This window comes from Populus alba, chromosome 16 (genome assembly GCF_005239225.2).
Source record: "Populus alba chromosome 16, ASM523922v2, whole genome shotgun sequence".
In the NCBI taxonomy this organism is placed as follows: domain Eukaryota; kingdom Viridiplantae; phylum Streptophyta; class Magnoliopsida; order Malpighiales; family Salicaceae; genus Populus; species Populus alba.
In genome coordinates, this window is record NC_133299.1 from 3,933,105 (window position 1) to 3,953,997 (window position 20,893).

Here is a 20,893-nt window from a genome sequence, read left to right on the forward strand (position 1 = left end):
AACACTTGATGACTGAAACATTAGAAAATAAAGTTTAGGGTTGGAACATAAAATCATAAAAAAAAAGGACTAAATATATATAAATCAAAACTTCAAAGAACAAATTAAAGATTTCCATGCTTTTGGATTAGTGGAAATGAAAAATAGCTATGTTTTTTTGTGTTAGTTTTTGTTCTTGTTATTTTTATTATTATTTTTAGCTATAATCTAAAATTATATTCTATAATATTGATCTTTAATTTAACATTAGGATATTCTCCAACACTTCACATTATGAGATCATGGAAAGAAAAACAAATCCAAACACATAAAATACGTAGCAAAGAGAACATACTCTTACTGCTAAAACAATATACAAAATATATTGTTTTTTAGTATATTTGCAAATATGACTTGCTATATGAAAGTGGTTATAAGTTAGTGGTTATAAGTTATCGCAAAGAAGGTGTAGTAACTAACAATGTTATTAGACTCTATCTAGCCTAAAGGATCAATCAAAGACATGGCTTGGGCTGGGTTTTTAAAAAAATCAAGTAAGAATTGACCCGATTAAACCCATGCGACCCAAGAGTCCAACTCATGACTTAGTTAACCTAGTTAAAACCTGATTTAACTTTTTTTTAAAAAAAAAAAAAAACATTTTTAAAATGACATTGTTTTAACTTTTTTACAAAATAGAACATCATTTTTACTAATTCAAGTTAACTCACCCAACCTAAAACTCGGGCCTTAAACTGAGTTTAATAACTTTGTTAAAGAGAACTAATAAAGGTTCATTTGTGGATGTCGATATTATGGTTTGATAGTGGTTTTTAGAAGGATTTGATGGTTCGTGGATATAGGTAGATATGGGTAGACGAGGACGAGTTGTGTCCATAGATTAAGGTAGAGATGAGCAGTGAAGAAGGGTGGGTATAAATTGAGTGAGATAAAGATGGACGACAATAAAGAGGAGTGGTAGTTATATAGTGAGGTGGATATGGATTTAATAGGAAATTAATGTTTATTTCTTGATTTGAAGATAGATGTTGTTAAAGGGTAAGATGTGCATAAGGTGTACAATAATAGCAAATTATACAAACAAGGCCAAAGAAAGATGGCTCCCATATCGATAGTGGCAAAAATTGACAAGCAGTTTGCAAGACAGTTTATATAACAACGAATTCATGTTGACCTCAACATTGGCATAATTAATGGGCTATCAAAGCTAAACACAAACATGTTAGTGTTTACAATATAGGTATTTCAGTTACAACAGAATATTAGGTGGTTATAAAGGTTATGAGCATAACTAGTTATAGGAGAACATGGTCAGATCATAGAAGTATGGTTGGACAAACATGGGGCATGACTGGAAATGCTTTTGATACCACTAGGTTTCATTGAGAATTAGAGGCAAATTGCCCAATTAATGTTGGAAATGGAAGGAAGGTTTCCTTTGTAACTTCCACATAGTAACTCTATAAATAAGTTGTAATATTTTGTTATGTATCATGCAAGATTAATGCAAGTTTTGTGCATAACACACACATAAATTTGTGTATATTCTTTTGTTAAGAGTGAATAAAAGGTTGGGAAAGAGTTTTTATAAATATATTTATGCATTTTTTTTTCTTTCTACTTGTATGTTTCTACTATTTTATGACTTATAAGAGTGGGATAAATCTATTGGGTATGGTAAACATTTAGTTGTAGGCAAACATGAGTGAAAAGGTTATGGAAAAGTTGAGTCTAATGAGACTAGGCTACTACATAGAGGATGGGATTTTAAGAGAGAAATATATCCATGTGACAAGTGGCATCAGAGCGTACAACATTTTAGGAAAAATAATGAGTTATTTTGTACAAATTATTTTAGAAAAGCTTGCAAAGCTTGGTGGCTTGACTTCATATAATAACAACTATAGAGATAATTTGTGAGAAACTAACACACCTTGCAAATTTAATAGTATCAATCAAAAAGGATGAAGATCACTCTATTAACAACGGGTTAAAAAAAGCCATCGATAGCATTGAAAGAGCTAAAAGTTTGTACATCGATCTAGTATTATAATGGAGTCAAAGGTTATAATTTATAGAGGAATCTATTGTTATCTTAAGAAAAGCAATGGCAAATACTTCTGTTAGGGCAATCACTTTTAATCCCAAAGTTCTTGAACCAAAATCATTTGATAGAGTAAGGAGTTCTAAGAAGTTAGATAACTTTTCATGAGATATAGAACAATTCTTCAGCATGACCAAGGTCAGTTTAAATGAGCAAGTAAACATCTTGGTGATGTATCATATGGGTGACACAAAGTTATGGTAGTGAACAATGTCTAAGGAAAATTTGAGTGTTGGATGACCCAATGTTAATACATAAAAGTGTCTGAAACATGAATTGAAAGAATAATTATGCATAATAACGCTTCCTGGAGTGCAAGAAGATTTAAAAAATTTAAAGCATGATAGGTTAGTGTGGGAATATGTAAAGAAATTTAGTCATTCGATTCTGAATATAAATTATATATCTGAGGATGATAAATTGTTTAATTTTCTATAAGGACTCCAATCATGAGAACAAATAGAGTTGAAAAGAAAGAAAGTTTCTGACTTATCATCTATAATTATTGTCGTTAATGGACTAATAGATTTTATTGTAGAGGTCAACAAGGGGAATGTTGGAAATTCTAGAGTTTTTTCTAAACCTTAGAAGAAGAAGAAAAAGAAATTTGGTGGAAAAAGGATAGAGATCACGCGCTCCATCTATCTCCTGTCGAACCACTTCGCTGGTCAAAATGGGTCACATTTAGATATCTTTTGGCTACTCCCTCCATTTATGGCCCAGTTGTAACCTTTAAACCCCTCTCTCTTTTGACTTTCTAACAAAAAAAGATCTTTTTCTCAAACCTTTCCATCCACCAAGTGGAAGGAAAAAGGTAAGGGTTCAAAACCAAATTTGCACTACTTTACTTGTAAAGAAAATCACTTTTTAAAGGATTTTCCAAAGAAGGGACAACTCGACACTATCTCAAATAGAGGATGGTGTTGAAGAAACAACATATGCAAATCTAATATTTGTGTTGAGTTGCTAAGTTGAGGGATTTAGTAAAGGATTCAGCCTCATCGAGGGGGATTTGGTTTTGCCTTGGACAAGGCAGAATTGGGAGATTTTTATGCATCTTGGTAAAACGAACATAACTTTGTGAAGAAAACATAATTAGTTGTTATACGATGGACAAGTAAACAACAACGTTGTCTTATTTGCATACTTATAAGTTACATGTCGAGTTTGGAGAGTTGGGTGAATTTATAGGGGTTCATTTGATTTTTAAAAAAATCTTTGTATGGTGTTATTTATAAAGAAAAGGATAGGATCTTAGAATATTTATGGTAAGTGTCTAAATTTAATGAAGTAGACTTATGGTTGAATGGGTTGGCATGTTGAATTGCCAAGAGAATGAGCATTGTTTATGTGTAACCTGGGGAAGTTGCATATGAATTTCTGGAGACAAGGCAGTATGTGACAATGTTACAGCTTTATCTTTGTCCATAAGAGATCATAGGTTTGGTCTCAATAGTTTGGGATGGTATTAAAGTATTTTTGGTTTGACTCTATTGGGAAATAAATAGGACCTAAGAAAAGCATAGTTATAGCTTGCTTTGAAAATAATTTGACGATGTTATTGTCAAAGTTTTTGCTCATCATAAAATCAAGAGGTTGTAAGGAGACAAGGTGTTTCAAAAGATGACATAAATTTGTGACAATGGATAAACATGGTGCAGAGATAATTCATGCCTGGTCCGAGAAAGACTTTCAATTATTTTGATAAAGGAGGTTTGTTAAGGGTCAAGTATACATGAGGAGCACAACAACAAGAAGTTTTCCAAACAAGGCAAGAGATGTTGGTAGTTATATTGACAATGGTAAGAATTGACAGGTAGTTTGTACAACAGTTTGAGCAGTAATAGGTTCATACCATCACAAAAGTGGGTATGGATGATGTGTTGTCCAAGATGGGTAGAAAACACAACAGTTTTGGCAATATAGGTATGGAAGTTATGCAATACTGTTGCGAGTGGCAATTATGATAGAATGGTGAGTGGTTATAGCAATTATGAGCATAACTAGCTATAGGAGAACATGGTTGGACATACATAAAGCATGGTTGGAAATGCTTTTGATGCCACTAAGTTTATGGGGATACGGGGGAAACTGCTCACAAGCTTTCTAAAAAAAAAGACCATTATGTATATAGGAGAGTATCAAAGCAAACTACCCCATGTAATGCTAGAAATAAAGGAAAAGGTTTCTTTTGCAACTTCTATGTAAAAGCTCTATAGATAAAATGCAATGCTCTATTGTGTAGCATGTAAACTTAATACAAGTTTTGTGCATAGTACACATGCATATTTGTGTATATTTCTATGTTAAAAGTTAATAAAAGATTAGAAAATAGTTTCTGCAAATTTGTTTGTGCACTTTGTTTCCTTTCTACTTATAAGTTTTTGCATGCTTACGACTTGTGAGAGTAGAGAAAATTTATTGTGTGGGGGGGATTTAGTTGTAGGTAAACACGAGAAAAAAAAGTTAAGGAAATGATAAATAAGTTGGGATTAGATTGTTGTATAAATGCTAGAATTTCAAGAGAGAAATCCATCCATGTGAAGTGGAGATGATTTAACGGTGATGTTTTTTTTATCTCAAGATAGACATGATAATTATGAATGAGACTAAGGTATTTAATGAGAGGTTTTTTTTTTATTCAAGAATAAGAAGTGCCTTCTAATTAACTTGTGTAATGATAAAATAAATAGATGATTTTAATGTTGCATCCTTTAATATATTTTAATGTGTTCAGAGATTTTTTAAAATGAAATTTAGGTTTCTAGCCCGAATATTTAACCTATAATGTCAATAAATGAAGCATGCTAGAGTGAGATTTAAAAACTAAATAAATAAATGTTAGAAAATTAAAAAAAGGGGCCTCTCTCTCTCTCTCTCTCTCTCTCTCTCATCAAATCATTTTCAATTAGTTTTATTTTATTTATTTTAATATCATTAGAAATGAATAATGTAGAAAATAAAATATGAGAAAATTGTATTGATGGATAAAAATATTCTTATGTATATAAAAAATATATATATAAATTGTTCAGGTAAAATCCAAAAAAAAAAAAGCAGGTTTTCAAATGGGTAATTGATACTACTCTATCTAACTCAAAACTCAACCCATCAATTTTCACTTGACTTCTCAGCCTTCTCTATCAATGACAGTCCATAAACTCCTTTTTACTCTGTTCTTATGTTACTTTTAAAGTGTCTTTTGTATTGGGATCAAAACATTGTTTGCCAAAAAAATATAAATAGTTCAAGTAAAAAAAAAAAAAAAAAAAAAAAAAAAAAAAAAAAGTTTCAAATGGGTAATTGATACTACTCCACCTAACTCAAAACTTGACCCACCAGTTCTCACTTGATTTCTCAATTTTCCCTACCAATGATAGTCCATGGAATCCTCTCTACTCTATTCTTAGGTTATTTTTAGAATGTTTGGCATTGCGGTTAAATATTATATGTTAAAAAATTTAAATTATTTTTCTTATTTTTAGATTGTTTTTATGTACTGATATTAAAAATAATTTAAAAAAAATTTAAAAAAATCATAACTTTAATGTTGAACATGCTTAGGCCTGTTTGGGAGTGGTTGCGGTTGCTTTTCAAAGTGTTTTTCATTTCAAAATGCATCAAAATGATATTTTTTTTATTTTTTTTCAAAAATATACCAAAAAATTTTAATTTTAAAAAAAAAACATGAGTTGACTTGTATTTCCAAACGTTAATGTGATCAACTGCACGGTTAGCACGCTATCAAACAACCTTCGGTCCTCTAACTACACTTCTACCAGGCCACCAGCTCACCATATGCTCCTCGGGTAAAGGTTCAATTTCATAAAGTGAATCTGTCTTGGTTTTGATTTGTGTATAGAAGTTTTTATACTAGATTCAATTCAAATGTTTTGATTTTGATTTTTCGGATCTAGTATATTATTAATGCCACAACTATGATTAAACAAGGTAATCAAAATTTAATGATTTCTGAACGTAATGATGAAAGTTGAAACTTCCTTCCAATGTGAGTTAGCAATATGCTGCTGGCATGTAAATTTCTTGCGGCCAAGTTCTGTGATTTTAGGTGCTAGTTTTCCTTTAAAATAAATTAAGAAAAATGAGAAGATACTAATAAAAAATTGACAATTCTAACAACTTTTTTAAAAAATAAATAATCATTTTTCTATGAAATTAAAACCAGTAAAAGATAATGCAAATCCTCTTATTTAAGAGTTAGGAAAAATAAATAAATAAAGTGTATCATAGACAGAAGCATCTCCATTGCCTAACAAACCAACCAAACCTAATCCATAAGGATCCAACGGTCTGAATTAAGACTACACTGATTTTTTTATCAAAAATCGATATCACAAGGACGACCTCTAGCATCATTAAGCCCTTAAATTGACAAGACATATTCATTATTGAAGAGATGGTGACTAGTTAATCTTAAAAATACACACCCTTGGAGCCCAGTACTAGTTTCCTGGAAAAAGCTTCCAGCATCACCACTCGAGTGAATGCCAAAGTTGAGAATTGTGCTTTATGTAGATTAAATCTATCGCAAGCCTCCAAGGAACCAGATCCCCTCGACAAAAATAAATAAATAAATAAATAAAGCACCCTTAAAATATTTCCAGCATTCAGCTGACCATTCACTGAATATTGTAACATTAACGTGTAGAGATAAAGAAAATGAAAAAAGGTGGGATCATGCTTCGCTCTTATCCTGCTAAAATTTGTGGATACTTCCCCACCCGCTAAACAAGAATTATATATATATATATATAATATATATATATATATATATATGCTAAAGAAGTGCGTGGTCTGGAGGCTTATTTTGTCAGCCATACTGCTTCTGTTGCCAAGAGGAAGGAAATTCACTCACGAGCATAGAATAGTGCATGGATTACAAGGCATGTTTTAGCCTGACCTTTTATAAAAGCTACAAGCCACTGCAATTGTCGCCACCGCTCCAACTACAGCAACTGCTGCAAGAACATCACTTTGCTCCAGTGATCCTATCCACCTTGATAGTTTATCCAGCCCACACTTTCCATGCCCTTCAATGTTCTCCACCAGTTTCTTTTCTTTAATTGTCTCCGAGCTTCCATCTCTGCAGCATGAAACGCCATTAGCACCCTGGCAACAGCTAGCCACATTGTCCTTAGCAGCCTCAGCGCTGTTTTCTTCATGCTTATTGCTCTTGGTCTTATCTTTTCCTTTTCGAAGCTTTTGTTCCCCAATTCTCTCGCCTTCTTCAGCTGATAACCCCATTTGGCCCCTGCATTTCAATTTAAAATTTTATGTTCTATCTTGTACTAATCATGCTCAAGATGTCAGTGAAACAATCAAATTTAGATATAAATAACAAAAAAGAAATATGAATTTCCAGTGAATTGCATGTGACAAGTCAAGATTTCATGCAAAAAGACAAGAGGAACTAAATTCACTAGCTCAAAGGAAGTTTAGCCAACACATTGTGCAGCAGAAAGTTAAGGAAGCAGGTAACCAATAAATGCAATATACACCCTTTCAATCAAAGCCACGTGCAACGAACCACATTACATTTATCACTTTTAATGCCTTAGTCTATTTTCACAACATGACAGGAATAAAAAGCTTTAAAATACAGCTTAAAATTATAGGGAATGATTTCCAGAGAATCGATATCAGGAAGAAAGAAAAAAGATAAAAGAAAATGGATTTTGATTTGATTCAGAGAGGTAAGAACATGCTCTTAAAACCACTTCATCAACTAATGTCTGATAAGAAAGCTAAGGTGTCAACTAATTGTCTATTAATGAACAATTAAGGCCAGGAAACAATGGCCAACAATTTAGATTAAGAGCTGCGAGCACTCACATTGTAAAGTAATCATTGACTTTAGAAACAAAAGACATCTATTTAAAAAGGTTTATAATATGGAACCTGATTAGTTTTAGTAAATAATGGGGTTAATGACAAGTGTGATCCCTGTACTATATTAGTTTTGATTAATTGGATCCCTCTACTGCTACATTGATGCATTGAGTCCATCCTAACTATTCCATTTACATTTGGTGCTCTCCGTTTGAGACACTGTTACTAATGAATGGCTGATATATTGGATAGTTGACATGTGTCCCGGTTGATTCATTTTGACCTAATCTACATTTTCTAATAAAATGAATACAATAATAATAATAATTTTCAAAAACAATTTTACAGTTAAAAAAGGAAGAGTAATAAAAAAAAAAAAAAGATTAAAATTTAATAGTAAATCTCATTCTAAATAGAAAAAAACAAATTTGAAACTTTACAAATAAAAATAAAAAACAGTTACATGAGAATTAAAACCTGATCGCAATTTAAGAACTTGTTTTTTATCATAAAAAGAAAAGGAGCAAATCACGTTGAGAAGCTAGTAAAATGGGGTGGAGAAACTAAAAATCTAAACAACAAATAAGTTAAATGCTTAATAAAATACTGATTTATTAGATTAAAATAGTTGAATTTAACACCTGGATTAAATGGAAAATAGACAAACATGGAGCAATGCAAACCAAGTTAAATAAACATGCAGGTTATTCATTTTCCTTCTAATCAAACACAAAAACAAGAAAACATCAACAATCCAAAGATTTACAGGGGACAACCTTTTTCTACAAAATCTTGTTAGCATGCCAAAGAAGGATAAGATCATTGAGTTCTACACCTACACCAACAATAACAGCAGCAGCAGCTACGTTTTTTCAAGCAAGAACAAGCATATTGAGTTTGTTCCCTCAACAAAGCCATTTTCGCCATGATCTCTCCTTCCATATAAAACCATGTCTCATTTCTTTCCCAGTCTAGTTTCCCATTCCTAGAGTACACATAGCCCTCCTGTCATCTAAATTCTTAACCCAAAACCAAAACCAAAAGTCACCATAAGCATTTAAAGTCAGTGTTCAAACATTATCTACACCTGCATGTCTCTTAGATTTCTAAGTTCAGCTATAAAAATCTTAAATTAAAACAACAAATTAACAATCAAGTACCTATCAAATGTATAAACATTATAATTCATTTCATGTATCTTCACTTTTCCAAAATCAACTCATACACCAGAGATAGAGTTCGCTGAGGTCAAAGGGGGTTCAAAATCGAATGAGACGAAGTCTTCAAGCCCATCAATGGTACGACTAAGGAAATTGATTCAGTAGCTTTTTTGAAAAAATATATATTTTCCTTGGTTAATTTTACTATTTCCTATTTTTATTTTCCTATTCAGTATCATTATCCTTTTCTAGTTTTTTCTTTATAATGGGTAGTAATAGCTTTTTAACCTTTTAACAAGTGAGACATAGATAATAAAAATTGAATATTTTAGTTGTCTCCCAAAGTTATAGTGTCTCTTGGTCTTTGAGGGATTTGACTTGTAACAAAGTCTGTTATCCTTCACTCCCTTCTATGTCAAAAATGGCAGCCATGGCCAATGTTGATGGATGGTGATTGGTGCGAGGATTTGGGTCAACTGAAAAAGGTAAAAATATTCAGCTTTAGGTTTAGTGGTAGAGAAGTTGAGCAGGAACTTTATCTGTGATGGGGATTCTAATCTCAAATGGGTTTGGTTAACTAATATGGTAGGGCATTTAATCTCAATTACTTTTACTGTTTCTTAATTTTAAAATTGTTTTGAAAACTGGATATTTATGTTCATGTCAAAATTTCTTTTTTGAAAACGAATGTTGAATAAAAAGGGGGTATTATAACACCTCTGCCATTCCTAGGTAATGGCATCTTAAATGGAGGGCTCCAATAGTAAATGGAAAAGACAGTAGAGGGACTTAATGCATCAAATTGGTAGTGCAGGGACTTGCTTAATCAAACTAACATAGTATAGGGACCACGCATGTAATTAACCCATAAATAGTGAACACATTGACAGCACCTAGAAAGAAAATAGAGATCAACAATACAAGTATAATGCCAGAAGACAAACCTCCAAATTCGTTCTATAACTATTCCCTTCTCAATATGCTGATCCAATATTTCAGGCACATCTTCAGGAGTAACATAGCCATACCTGTAAGATTCGAGCATTTTAGATATCCTTCAAACTGCACCATGACAAGTCAAGAAGAAACAAGGCAAAAAATTACCAATGACCCATGGTTTTTCCCTCTGAATTCGGACTATAGATTATCAGGTTCCCAGCATATTTATGCCCCCCAACATGAGAACAGGCACTAACAAAAATTTTGTCCTTCAACCCTCGAGACTCAATTCCCTCTTTGAGCTTTTCAATAAGAACTGGTCCACAAACACCACATCTCTTATCACGACTACCATGAGCGCACACAAATACATGTGTACCTGTCAACACCTCCTGCACCCCGGAGGCCCATGGTTTGCCGCTCACGAGTACATCATCAACAAAACCATCGACATCAGAGGCCTTCAAATCCCTTTGATATGAGAAATACAAAATCTTGAAATCAACAAATTTAACATCTAAAGATATAGCAACTTATAATCTTTTCTTATATGATGTTACTTTTCGAGCAAGCATCAGAATCACACCAAGCTAAAAACAAAAACAAAATAAGGCAACATCATCTCAAATACCATTGGTTTTTTGCTAAATTGAGAGTATCAATAATAACTCACTTAAAGCAATAATTTCAGCAAACCAAAACGAGAGCATAACTCAGAAAAGCCTAATCAAATTCCCAGAATTCAAAATAAAAAATTAAGTCATCAAATCTTGTTGGTAAGCCAGCATGCACACAACACAGCTGGAACTCAAGTCTCCAACAAATAGACCAGCGAATCTTTGAAATTCACTGGTGATTCATCATTTCAGCTCATTCTCAGACTAAACACTGAAACATCATTGGATTTTCAAGACAAGTTCTTTCCCCACAATGGAAATATCAAGACATACCCTACTTACTTAATTTTCTATCATTTCTTTTGATCATTTAACAAGAAAACTAGTAACAATCATAGCTGTGATGCTCATAAACTATCACATATCACATAAATCTATCATAATCAGAATTAATCCCAAAAAAAAAGTCAACTCCAGAAGAAGCAGACTGCAAAGTCTTCTACAATAATAAACTTTAAAAAACCTGTAATAACATATCAATCTCAATCTCCATAAAAATTAAATTCTCAAGAGAAATGAAAAGAACATTGACTTACTTGTATTTAATCATGTCAGGAAATATCAAAACATCTCCGTTCTCAAACTCGGTTCCTTCTCCTCCTTCGCAGATCGTCACCTTCGTCTATCAATCAAAATTATTAATAAATAATTAAAAAAAAAAAAACTCTTTAAAAGAAGATGAACTTACCTTGACAGTGATGTCGTCTTTACGAGTTTTCAAAGCGGTGGAGACGAGTTTCGGTAGATCATCTTCCTCAACATGAGGTAGCCACGCATCAGGGTTCTTGAAGCAAAGGAACACGTGTCTGTCATAAGGACCAACAGTTCCAGCGAGGTTGGACTTGTACATCTCCGATCGATTGAACCCGTAATTGGCGTCAGCGTCCTCGGTCGCCGTTGTGGAAACATTCTCCGTCTTCTCCATCGAAAATTGAAAGACACGTCGTCGTGGTCTCTCGGTTGTTTTTGGAGTCAGAGAGTGAAAAGAGAGAGGTTTTGCTGGTGGAGGTGAAGAGAAATCGAGGGTGAAGGATATGAGAGAGCGGGCAGGGTGCGCAATGCGCATATAGGAATGGAGAGGGTGGTTGGTTTTGTTTTAATTTTAATTTTAATTTTAATTTGTCGATGATGACTGGGTAGTGAGGACGAGATTTAGGGCGCGGCGCGGGAGGAGCATGAAGAGCACGCTCGAAGAGAGATAGAGGAAAGATTCAATGTGGACAAATGTATGGGGTTCATTGTTACTTGGCTAATGATAATTGGCCAGTTACAAAAGCAATAGTGCTTTACGTGCTCAAATGAGCTTATTGTATCCTAGTTATAAAATATATAATTGTAAGAAAAAACCGTGCCTAATTCAATCCGGTTGTTTTTTTTAAATGTTTTTTTTATATTAAAATAATATTTTTTTTTATTTTTAAAAAAATTATTTTTAAAATCAGCATATCAAAACAATCCAAAACACATAAATAATTAATTTTAACAAAGATAAAATTAAATTTTTAGAAACGCGATTTACATCGTATTCCCAAACAGTGTAAAATGGTAGCTTCGTGGTTAAAATTTTAAAAAGAATTAGTTTTCAAAAATCATTTTATATTGTGATGTGTTTAATAAATGCTTAGTTAAAATTATAATTGAAAATACTTTTTATAAAATAATAAGTTATAATAATTAGTTTAAAAGGTTAGTTGATGTTAATGATGCATGTTAAATTACCATAAAAAACAATTAATTTATGTATTAATTTGCATTGCATTTAAAACATATATTTACATAAGATAAATTAAAAAGAAGGAAACTTATTATTTATTGTATTTAAATATATATTATCATAAGATAAACTAAAAATAGAATGTGATTGATTTACAAAGGATGAGATATATTTTGTAATGTAAGATAGAATGTGTTATGATTTTAAAATGTTAATTATTTTAAGCTTCAGCTAAATAGTTTTAAAATTTGTTAAGTGAAGTGTGTGTGTGTGTTATGTTCAAAGCTTGGGGTCTCATGTTTAAGTCATTTATTTTATATTCCAATTTCTAATATTTGAGAAGAGAAAGAAAGTCATTAAAAAAAACTAAAAGAAAAGGTGTTCAACCAATCATAATTTGACTACCAAAAAAGTAAATCTTGTTATTAATAAATTTATTTTGGAGAAAAAGGTTCGATGAAGATAGTTTTTTCCTTTAAATATGTTGTGAAAATTATATCGAGACCCGTGAATGTTTTTGATATGGTTAGATTTTGGTATTTTAGAGTAATTATTAGCTTTTTTAGGATTTAAAATGGGTTTTTTGAGGTTTCTATTGTGTTTTTAAATTAAAAAAAAATTGAAATGTTGAGTTATTGGGATTCCAAAGATCGGATCGACCAACTAGAAAATGACACATCATTCACCCATCCAGTCTACATGCTGTCTACTTGATATAAAAAATTAGGTCATCCATAAATTAAAAAAAGAAAAAAGGAAAAAAAAAAAGAAGCATGTGGATGCATTTTAGGTCCCTTAAAGTCTTGAACTTCTTTCTTAGGGTGTGCGTGGCCTTTTACATAGATATCCTTTAATTGTATTTTTATTAATTTTTATACAAGATCTCTTTAAATTAATTTATTAAAATAATATTTAAATATTTTTCCAATTATGTCATTATTTTTAAAAAAACATTATAACTTTTTTTTATAATGATATTATCAATTATTTTATGAATAACTATATATTAATCTGATATGTAAATTTTTTAAAATAATTTGAATATTAATATTGAATGAGAATAATGTGTGTGTGTTACTTTTGTTATTGTATATTTTTTCTATATTTTTTTTAATTTATTGTTCTCATATCTTTTTATATAGATGCCTATAAATAATCAATACATGATTTTTAAAATTCTTTAACTAAAACTGGCTTGATGACCGTAATAAATTTTGATTACAAATAAATAAAAAAGGTAATTTTTTCGAAATAAAAAATAAATACATGAATAGAAAATTTAGGATTTTGATTACAAATATAAGTTTATTTTCCTTTTTATTGCAAATCATTATAGTTTCTATAAAAAGTTTATTTTCTTATTGTTTTTATTTTTATTCAATGAACTACATCACTAATAAAAAAATTATTTTCAAAATAAAAAAAAATAAAATCATTTGGGTTATCATTCATAGATAATTAAAAAAAAAAAACATTCATTCTCTATGAATGATTTATATTATTGTATAATTAAATAAAAATAGATAATGTTTATATAAATATTATTTAAAAATATAATATTTTAATTAAACCACAGGTCATGTGAGGAATTTTAAAATGCCCTGAAAAGTCATAATCGGTCCTCTTGCATGTAGAGACATGATTCATGTGAAAGGAAGGAGAATAGTTTGTGACATACCTAATAATTTATCATAAATGAGAATATTCATGGGAGTCTATGAACAGTATATTCATAAATGAAGTCTATAATAAGTTAAAACAAAAAACATTAAAAATATGAGAAAATTCTCAAAATACTTGATTTTATTTTTTTATATCTTCATTTGTTACAAAACTATTACAACTTTTTATAGAAAACCTTAATAATATTGAATAAAAAAATATTAGCTAAGGAAAATATCTATTTTTCTATACTGATTCACATAGGACAGGCCTAATTACAGGAAAAGGCCCATGGCTTCCTACCGAAAGCAACCTTCTCTTCAAGAACACAGATGAAACAGTAACATCCTCCACAAAGTCAACCTTCTCTTCAAGAACACAGATGAAACAGCAACATCCTCCACAAAGTCAACCTTCTCTTCAAGAACACAGATGAAACAGTAACATCCTCCACAAAGTAGCTTTCCATACTGATTCACAATGATCATTCTCAAGAAAATGAAAAACAAAAGATTCACAATGGCCTGTTCTTTGGTTACAATCCCTTTCTTCTTCCCAGGTATCCTGAGTTCAGAATGAAACAATGCAGAGACAATGCTCTGTCCAGTATTTCTGGATATTGAACCAGCTTCATAGCGACCGAGTTAAAGAAGCACAGGTTTGACAGAAGAGAAAGATAAAGCATTTTCATTCCTCATTCGACTGCACTTGCATTTCCTCAAGAGTTATTTACCGTGCCAGGACTCAATGGGCAGCAGTTACATGTATCATCAAGGGAACAGTGGATTTGTATCCCCTTACAATGGAAAAGGGAACAATGGATTTGTATACCCTTACAATGGAAAATGAACCATCGAGGAAAAATACTAAGATGTGGTGATGGAAACTGGTCCGATGAGAGAAACCAATCACAAAACCTAAAAGAAATCTATCTCTAAATAATTACCAGAAGGCTTCACATCAACACCCGGCACATTCACATCTGTGGGGGGCTTTGGAGAATCAGCTCTCATTAGAAACTCCATTATTGCTTGTTTTGGCACCTCCGGAGGATTTGTACAACGAATGAGTGCCCAATTGATGCTCTGAAAGAATGGATGCTGTTTTATTTCAGTGGCTCCCCGTCTGTAAGCAAGACGATGCTGCGGCTCCTTCACGAGTAAACCTCTGATCAAGTCCCTAGCTGCAAAGCTCACAGTAGGTGATTCTGGAAATCTTAATGGCTGGCCAACCACATTAAATAGTGTAGCTCGATTTCCTGCTCCCTTGAAAGGAGTTTTACCAAACAAAAGCTCATAGAGAAATATCCCAAATGTCCACCAATCTACAGCACTTCCATGGCCCTCACCTTTAATTATTTCAGGGGCCAAGTACTCATGCGTACCCACAAAAGACATTGAACGAGCATTTGTGGGTTCGGCAATGAGCTCAGGCAGAGGGTTTACTTGATGATTCATCTCATTCTTAGACTTGCTCTTTTTACCTTTCTTGGCCTTGGTTGAGAAGAAGCGTGGTCCAAAGCACGCTGGCTGGATGCAATCTGGTTGTATTACACAAGTTGGCTCAATGCAGGCAGGCTGCACACAATATGCCGAATTCTTCGACTCTGAGCTGGAGTTCGATGATTTTACCAGAGTAGGGCAGACAGCACATCTTAGAGAGAGATCAAAATCTGAAAGCATTATATGCCCATCTTCCCTCACCAAAACATTCTCTGGTTTGAGGTCTCTGTAAATGATCCCAAGCATGTGCAAGTATTCCAAAGCAAGGAGCACTTCTGCAACATAAAACCTGCATAAAGTAATGGCATTCAAAGAATGGCATCACAATAATCAACACCAAAGTTTGTCAGGACGAATAGAGTTGTAACAAATGGTATCATAACTCATCACTTTTTTGGGTGATGCATCTGCAGAAAATTCACACATACAAAATATCTCATGAAATTTCCTGGAAAATCCTTGTTTTCTTTTTGTTAGATTATTGGTCCAGGACACCTTCAAACCAGTATGAACTACACAATTCAGGGTACAAAAACTCAACTTTTTCTGGAAAATATATGCGTATAACATCCTTACTAAATTTAGTCAATTAAGACACCAGAAAAAATTAAGCGACATTATACATGAGATTACAAATACAAAACTTGATGCAGAAGGCAAAAGGAAAAAGGAAAAAAAAAAAAGGAAATAAGAAAATTCATGCTTGATTGAAATCATCACAATGGAGGTCTGGGAAAGCAGATTCCAGATTGGTGCCAAAGATGTCCCCGGGAATCAAAGCATGCAATTACAAACTCATGCGAACAACCAAACGAGTTCATAAAAAATCATTGCTCAATTTCACAGCATGGCAAGCTTACTCGATGCAGGTTTTGTCAAGTCCATGAAAAAGAGCCCTGACTAGAAATTTCACAGGGTTCTCGATGATCCCTCAAAGACACCAAAAACTTACAGTTATAAGCTATATATATTTAATTTCAGTATTTATAAAGCATACAGATGGTTAAGGATTACCAATATATAAATACGAAAGCATGAAAAAATAAGATAAAATTCCTAACCTGGCAGCATGCTCTGGAAAGTACTTCCCAGGTTGGCGTTGCCTCAGTGCATGCAAGTCCCCGCCAGGGCAGAACTCCATTAACAAGCAAGAGAACTTCTCTGTTTCAAAATGTGAATATAGCGTGGGTAGAAATGGATGATCCAGAGATTGAAGGATCTCTCGTTCAGTCTGAGCCCTTAAAAGCTTTTTCCGTGCAGCTAGAGCTGCTTTATCCATAACTTTCATTGCAAAACAAGTTCTAGTACCACTCAACTCTGATAGATAAACACTGCCTATATCTCCACATCCTAGTCTCTTCAACAATTTAAAGTGATTGAACCCCAATGTTCCCGAATGAGATCTGACAGCTTGAATTGCTTCCCATCTTACATCATTTGCCTTGTGGGGCTTGTATAATGCACTGCTTAAACTACTGGAACTGCTTTCATCACTAATATCACTATCAGTACTGCCTCTATAGAGGCTCATTTTCCTGCTCTCGTTATCGTAGGAGTTGCTTACTTCACCACTTTCAACAGACTTCTCAACAATGCTTGCTTCTTCACTTACTTCTGTGTTGGTGAAACTCTGTTTGGCCTCTGCATAGAGAGTGGCAGTATAGATGCTGTTTGAAGGACTTGGACAGAAGCTTACAGCTGATTGAGATACCATGTGATTGTTAAGCTGCCCAGCATCTGCTTCGGATGGGCCTGAGACAATACTTTCAGATTCAAGTGAGCCACTGGAATAAGAGCTCTTTGGATCATCCGTGGGATGTTTGATGCAGGAATTGTTCTCCGCTGTTGAAACCTTATTCCCAGGAGAAGATTCTGCTGATTGACTAACAACTTCAGGCGAGCTTGCAAACTCCGATTTGCCCTTATGAGGACTAAAGAAATATTTTGCCGTGCTAAGAAATTCTTCATGGCGGATACCATCACGCGCTGTTTTGTAGGAATTTTTCGGATAGATTACAGAACCATTCGAATGGTGGACAGTCTTGATGACATGATTGGATGAACTTGCATAGCATGCACCGGAAGAAGCCCCTTCATGTCTAGACTGTTTCAGAGTTGGAGGCCGAGAAGGGCGAGACATGACAGATGTGGAAAGCGGGTGGCTGCCTACTTTAGATGCTGAATTCTGAGTCTGTGATGAAGATTCAATCCCATTGACAAACGACTCCATGAAAAATCTCGACAACAGCAATGTTCTGAGATGTAGCTATGAACGGTAAGCAAGCCATTAAACGACAGAATCTTGGAATTAAATTGCTTTTATATCTAAAATATGCTATGCTATGCTATTACAGGTGCTACAAAGACAAAAACAACATAGTATTGCAAATTCAAACAAGAAAATAACACAATTGATTCACGCAATCTCCGCAGAAAATCACAATTAAAGAAACTCCAAATATAACGGGAAAAACAAAGATGCGATAAAGGTGGCCCGTGAATGAAGATATTTTACCGTTATCCACAGTCAAATGAATGTCAAAATCAACCCTTGAAAGCAGTAAGATATCTAAATCCCATTAAGAAAATAAAAGGAAAAGAAAAAAGACAGCAACTTTACATTGTTTTCTTCAATCAAAAACCGTCCTAAGCAATTTGCTCAAGAACCCAGATGGCAAAAATCAAGAAGCCAAATGTTTGACACCAACACAAGCAAATTGGCTAGTTCAAGCAAAGTTAAGTTGTTTCTTTAAAAAGCAAAATAACATAACATGAATTGAGGGACCAAAACAGTCAAGAAAAAGAAAGTGAAAGAGTATAAACCTGATTAAAGAAGAGAGAAGGCAATGCAGAGACAGCAATCTTGCATGACTGTTACAACCAAAACACACACACAAGGACCCCAAAAGGCCAAAAACAGGTCACAAGGAAAGAAAGTAAATTAACTTTGTTATTTGTGTGTGTGTATGTGAGTGAGTGCCTTTCTGTTTCACTGAAGAATACTTCAGAATTGAGATCCGATCCAAACAAGAGAGAGAGAGAGAGATTGAACAATGATAAATGATTGCTTCCTTTTTTTTATTTTTTTTTCTTTTTTGTTGTCGAGAGCTGTTTCTGTTAATGTTTTCGTCGTTTAATGGAGGAGTGAAAGAGGGAGGGAAGGGATTAAAGGTTTTAAAGAGCCAAGGAAACAAAGCCTAAAAGAAAGATGCGCTTTGCGTATTGTTAGTGTCTTTCTTTCAAGAAAGACTCTTTCTCTTTTATCTACGTCCTTTATTGTTCTTGTTTTTGTAAATTGGAGGCCTCCTTCCTCTTGTTGACCGGAAGCGCGGTTGTCATAAAAAAAATTAAAAAAAAAAACAAAAAACAAAAAAAGAGTATATTTTACTAAAAAAAGAATTAAATGTTTTTTTTTAGTTTTTTTTATGATTTTAATATTCTAATATCAAAAATTAAAAAAAAATCTATAAGAAACTTATATAATACATTTTAAAAAAAAATATTAGCGTGTTTGAGAATGTAGTTGTGGTTACTTTTCAAAGTATTTTTACTCATAAATGTGTTAAAATAATATTTTTTTATTTTTAAAAATTATTTTTAACATCAGCGCATTAAAATAATTTAAAAAACACCCAAAAAATATTTATTTAAAATAAAAAATAAAAATAAAATTTAATTTTTTTTCAAAAACACTTTTAAAACGATAAAACAAACAGGGCCTAAATCTTACTAATTAAGCTTGTTTGATATTACAATACATGGTATTTTTTATAAAAAAATTTATACCAGACATCAAAATAATTAAAAAATATAAAAAATATATTAATTTAATATTTTTTTTAAAATAAATATCCTTTTAAAATATACACAAATATAATTAAAAAACTCATCCTCAAACATTACACCTAGTGTGGATGCAAATTGGGACACATCACATCACTCATTATGCATGGGGTGTCTCTATCACTTATTGCTATTAACTATAATCTACCTTGTTGTTTTTCTTTTTTAATGATTAACATTATTGGTTTTTGTCCTCGGCTTTTATTTTCCTTCTTTTATTGTTATTTATTTATTTTTATATGCATGTTAAGGTTAAGAGGATACGGGGAAAGCTATGTTTACTTGTTTTTGTGTCTCCTAACTCATAACTCCATGTAATGATTATTAGGTGACATGACAAAGAGTAATTTCATTTTTTTTAAGCATATAAGTTTTATTTTACTTTATTTTTCCTCAATTTTTTATCGTATTTAATAGGTATATTAAAAAATATAACGAGTAAAAATATTTATTTATTACTGTGTTGTTGTTATTGCCCTTTAATTTTTTTATTTTGTAAATATATTTTTGTTATTAATATTTTTTATATATATAAAAGAAAGAATTTGAGAACTTCCCCTTCTAACGAGTAGAGTATTTTATCTATTAAAAACCTTGTGATGGTTTATTAAGCAAATATCTCTTCTTTTTCTTCATGAGTAAAGGTATTCCTTTTAAAAATAAAAATCTATTATTATTGTTATATCATTGAACTTTATATATATATATATATATATATATATATATATATATATATATATATATTATAAGCCTTTTGCATGATTTTATTTGTCAAAGTCAAACAATCTTAAGCAAATCATATATACATTAAAAAACATGCGAGACCTATTTGATTGGCAATTTTCCACAATCGCGTAGAGTAGAGAAAATCTGAAGTTTATATACTTGCATGCTAAAAACTAAAAAATTGGTGTATTTGAAGTGTGATTCTCCTTTTAGTATGTTGGTTAAACATTTATATGCGTTTAGAAACAGACCCAACCATGTTTTTTTTTTTTAATTTAAAATTATGTTAAAAATTTTATTTTTTTATATTTTTTTAATTCTTTTGATATTCTAATCTTAAAAATAAATTTTTAAAATAAAAAAATATTATTTTAATATATTTTAGCATGAAAAATACTTTAAAAAATAACTGTAACTACATTTTCAAACATGTCTAAATATAGACATTGGTAAATGTTTATTCAAATCAAATCATCAATTTTTTTAAATATTTTTATTTAAATATATTAAAATAATAATTTTTATGTATTTTTTTATAGTTTTAATATATTAAAATGAAAAAAATAAATATTTTTAATTAAAAAAATATTTTTAAAAATTACGATGCACCGTATTATCAGACAGCCACCACCTGGAGTAAAATTCTTCACTCCCTCGTATGTACTTTTTATCGGCAACATTAACATTTTGGTTTCGTATTTCTATGTGAAATGATT

General features: G+C 31.9%; 2 protein-coding genes across 3 annotated transcripts; both read right to left on the reverse strand.

Moving 5' to 3' along the window:
- Window positions 1-6,692: 6,692 nt before the first annotated feature.
- On the reverse strand, window positions 6,693-11,890 carry LOC118050382 (altered inheritance of mitochondria protein 32). Its single transcript, XM_035060725.2, has 5 exons — window positions 11,419-11,890; window positions 11,267-11,352; window positions 10,219-10,524; window positions 10,059-10,142; window positions 6,693-7,376 (listed from the first exon to the last, which is right to left on the reverse strand). The coding sequence occupies exons 1-5, from the start codon at window positions 11,794-11,796 to the stop codon at window positions 7,016-7,018; spliced, it is 1,215 nt and encodes a 404-aa protein (XP_034916616.1). The 5' UTR covers window positions 11,797-11,890; the 3' UTR covers window positions 6,693-7,015.
- Window positions 11,891-14,765: 2,875 nt separating this feature from the next.
- On the reverse strand, window positions 14,766-18,849 carry LOC118050369 (protein kinase PVPK-1). 2 transcript variants are annotated; one of them, XM_035060714.2, is made up of 3 exons: window positions 18,432-18,849; window positions 16,670-17,874; window positions 14,766-15,897 (listed from the first exon to the last, which is right to left on the reverse strand). In XM_035060714.2, the coding sequence occupies exons 2-3, from the start codon at window positions 17,836-17,838 to the stop codon at window positions 15,024-15,026; spliced, it is 2,043 nt and encodes a 680-aa protein (XP_034916605.1). In that variant the 5' UTR covers window positions 17,839-17,874; window positions 18,432-18,849; the 3' UTR covers window positions 14,766-15,023. The 2 variants fall into 2 exon arrangements, with proteins under 2 accessions (XP_034916605.1, XP_034916597.1); XM_035060706.2 differs by having other exon boundaries at window positions 16,670-17,863; window positions 18,432-18,848.
- Between the last annotated feature and the right edge of the window lie 2,044 nt (window positions 18,850-20,893).

Bases quoted from the DNA above. Each gene is read 5' to 3' on its own strand.
- LOC118050382 (XM_035060725.2), bottom strand. From the start codon at position 11,796: ATGCGCATTGCGCACCCTGCCCGCTCTCTCATATCCTTCACCCTCGAT. The intron at 10,525-11,266 runs GTAAGTCAATGT...CTCATATCAAAG, and splicing joins CCTGACATGATTAAATACAA to GGATTTGAAGGCCTCTGATG. The intron at 10,143-10,218 runs GTAATTTTTTGC...CGAATCTTACAG, and splicing joins GGAAAAACCATGGGTCATTG to GTATGGCTATGTTACTCCTG.
- LOC118050369 (XM_035060714.2), bottom strand. From the start codon at position 17,838: ATGGAGTCGTTTGTCAATGGGATTGAATCTTCATCACAGACTCAGAAT. The intron at 15,898-16,669 runs GTTAGGAATTTT...TACTTTATGCAG, and splicing joins TTTCCAGAGCATGCTGCCAG to GTTTTATGTTGCAGAAGTGC.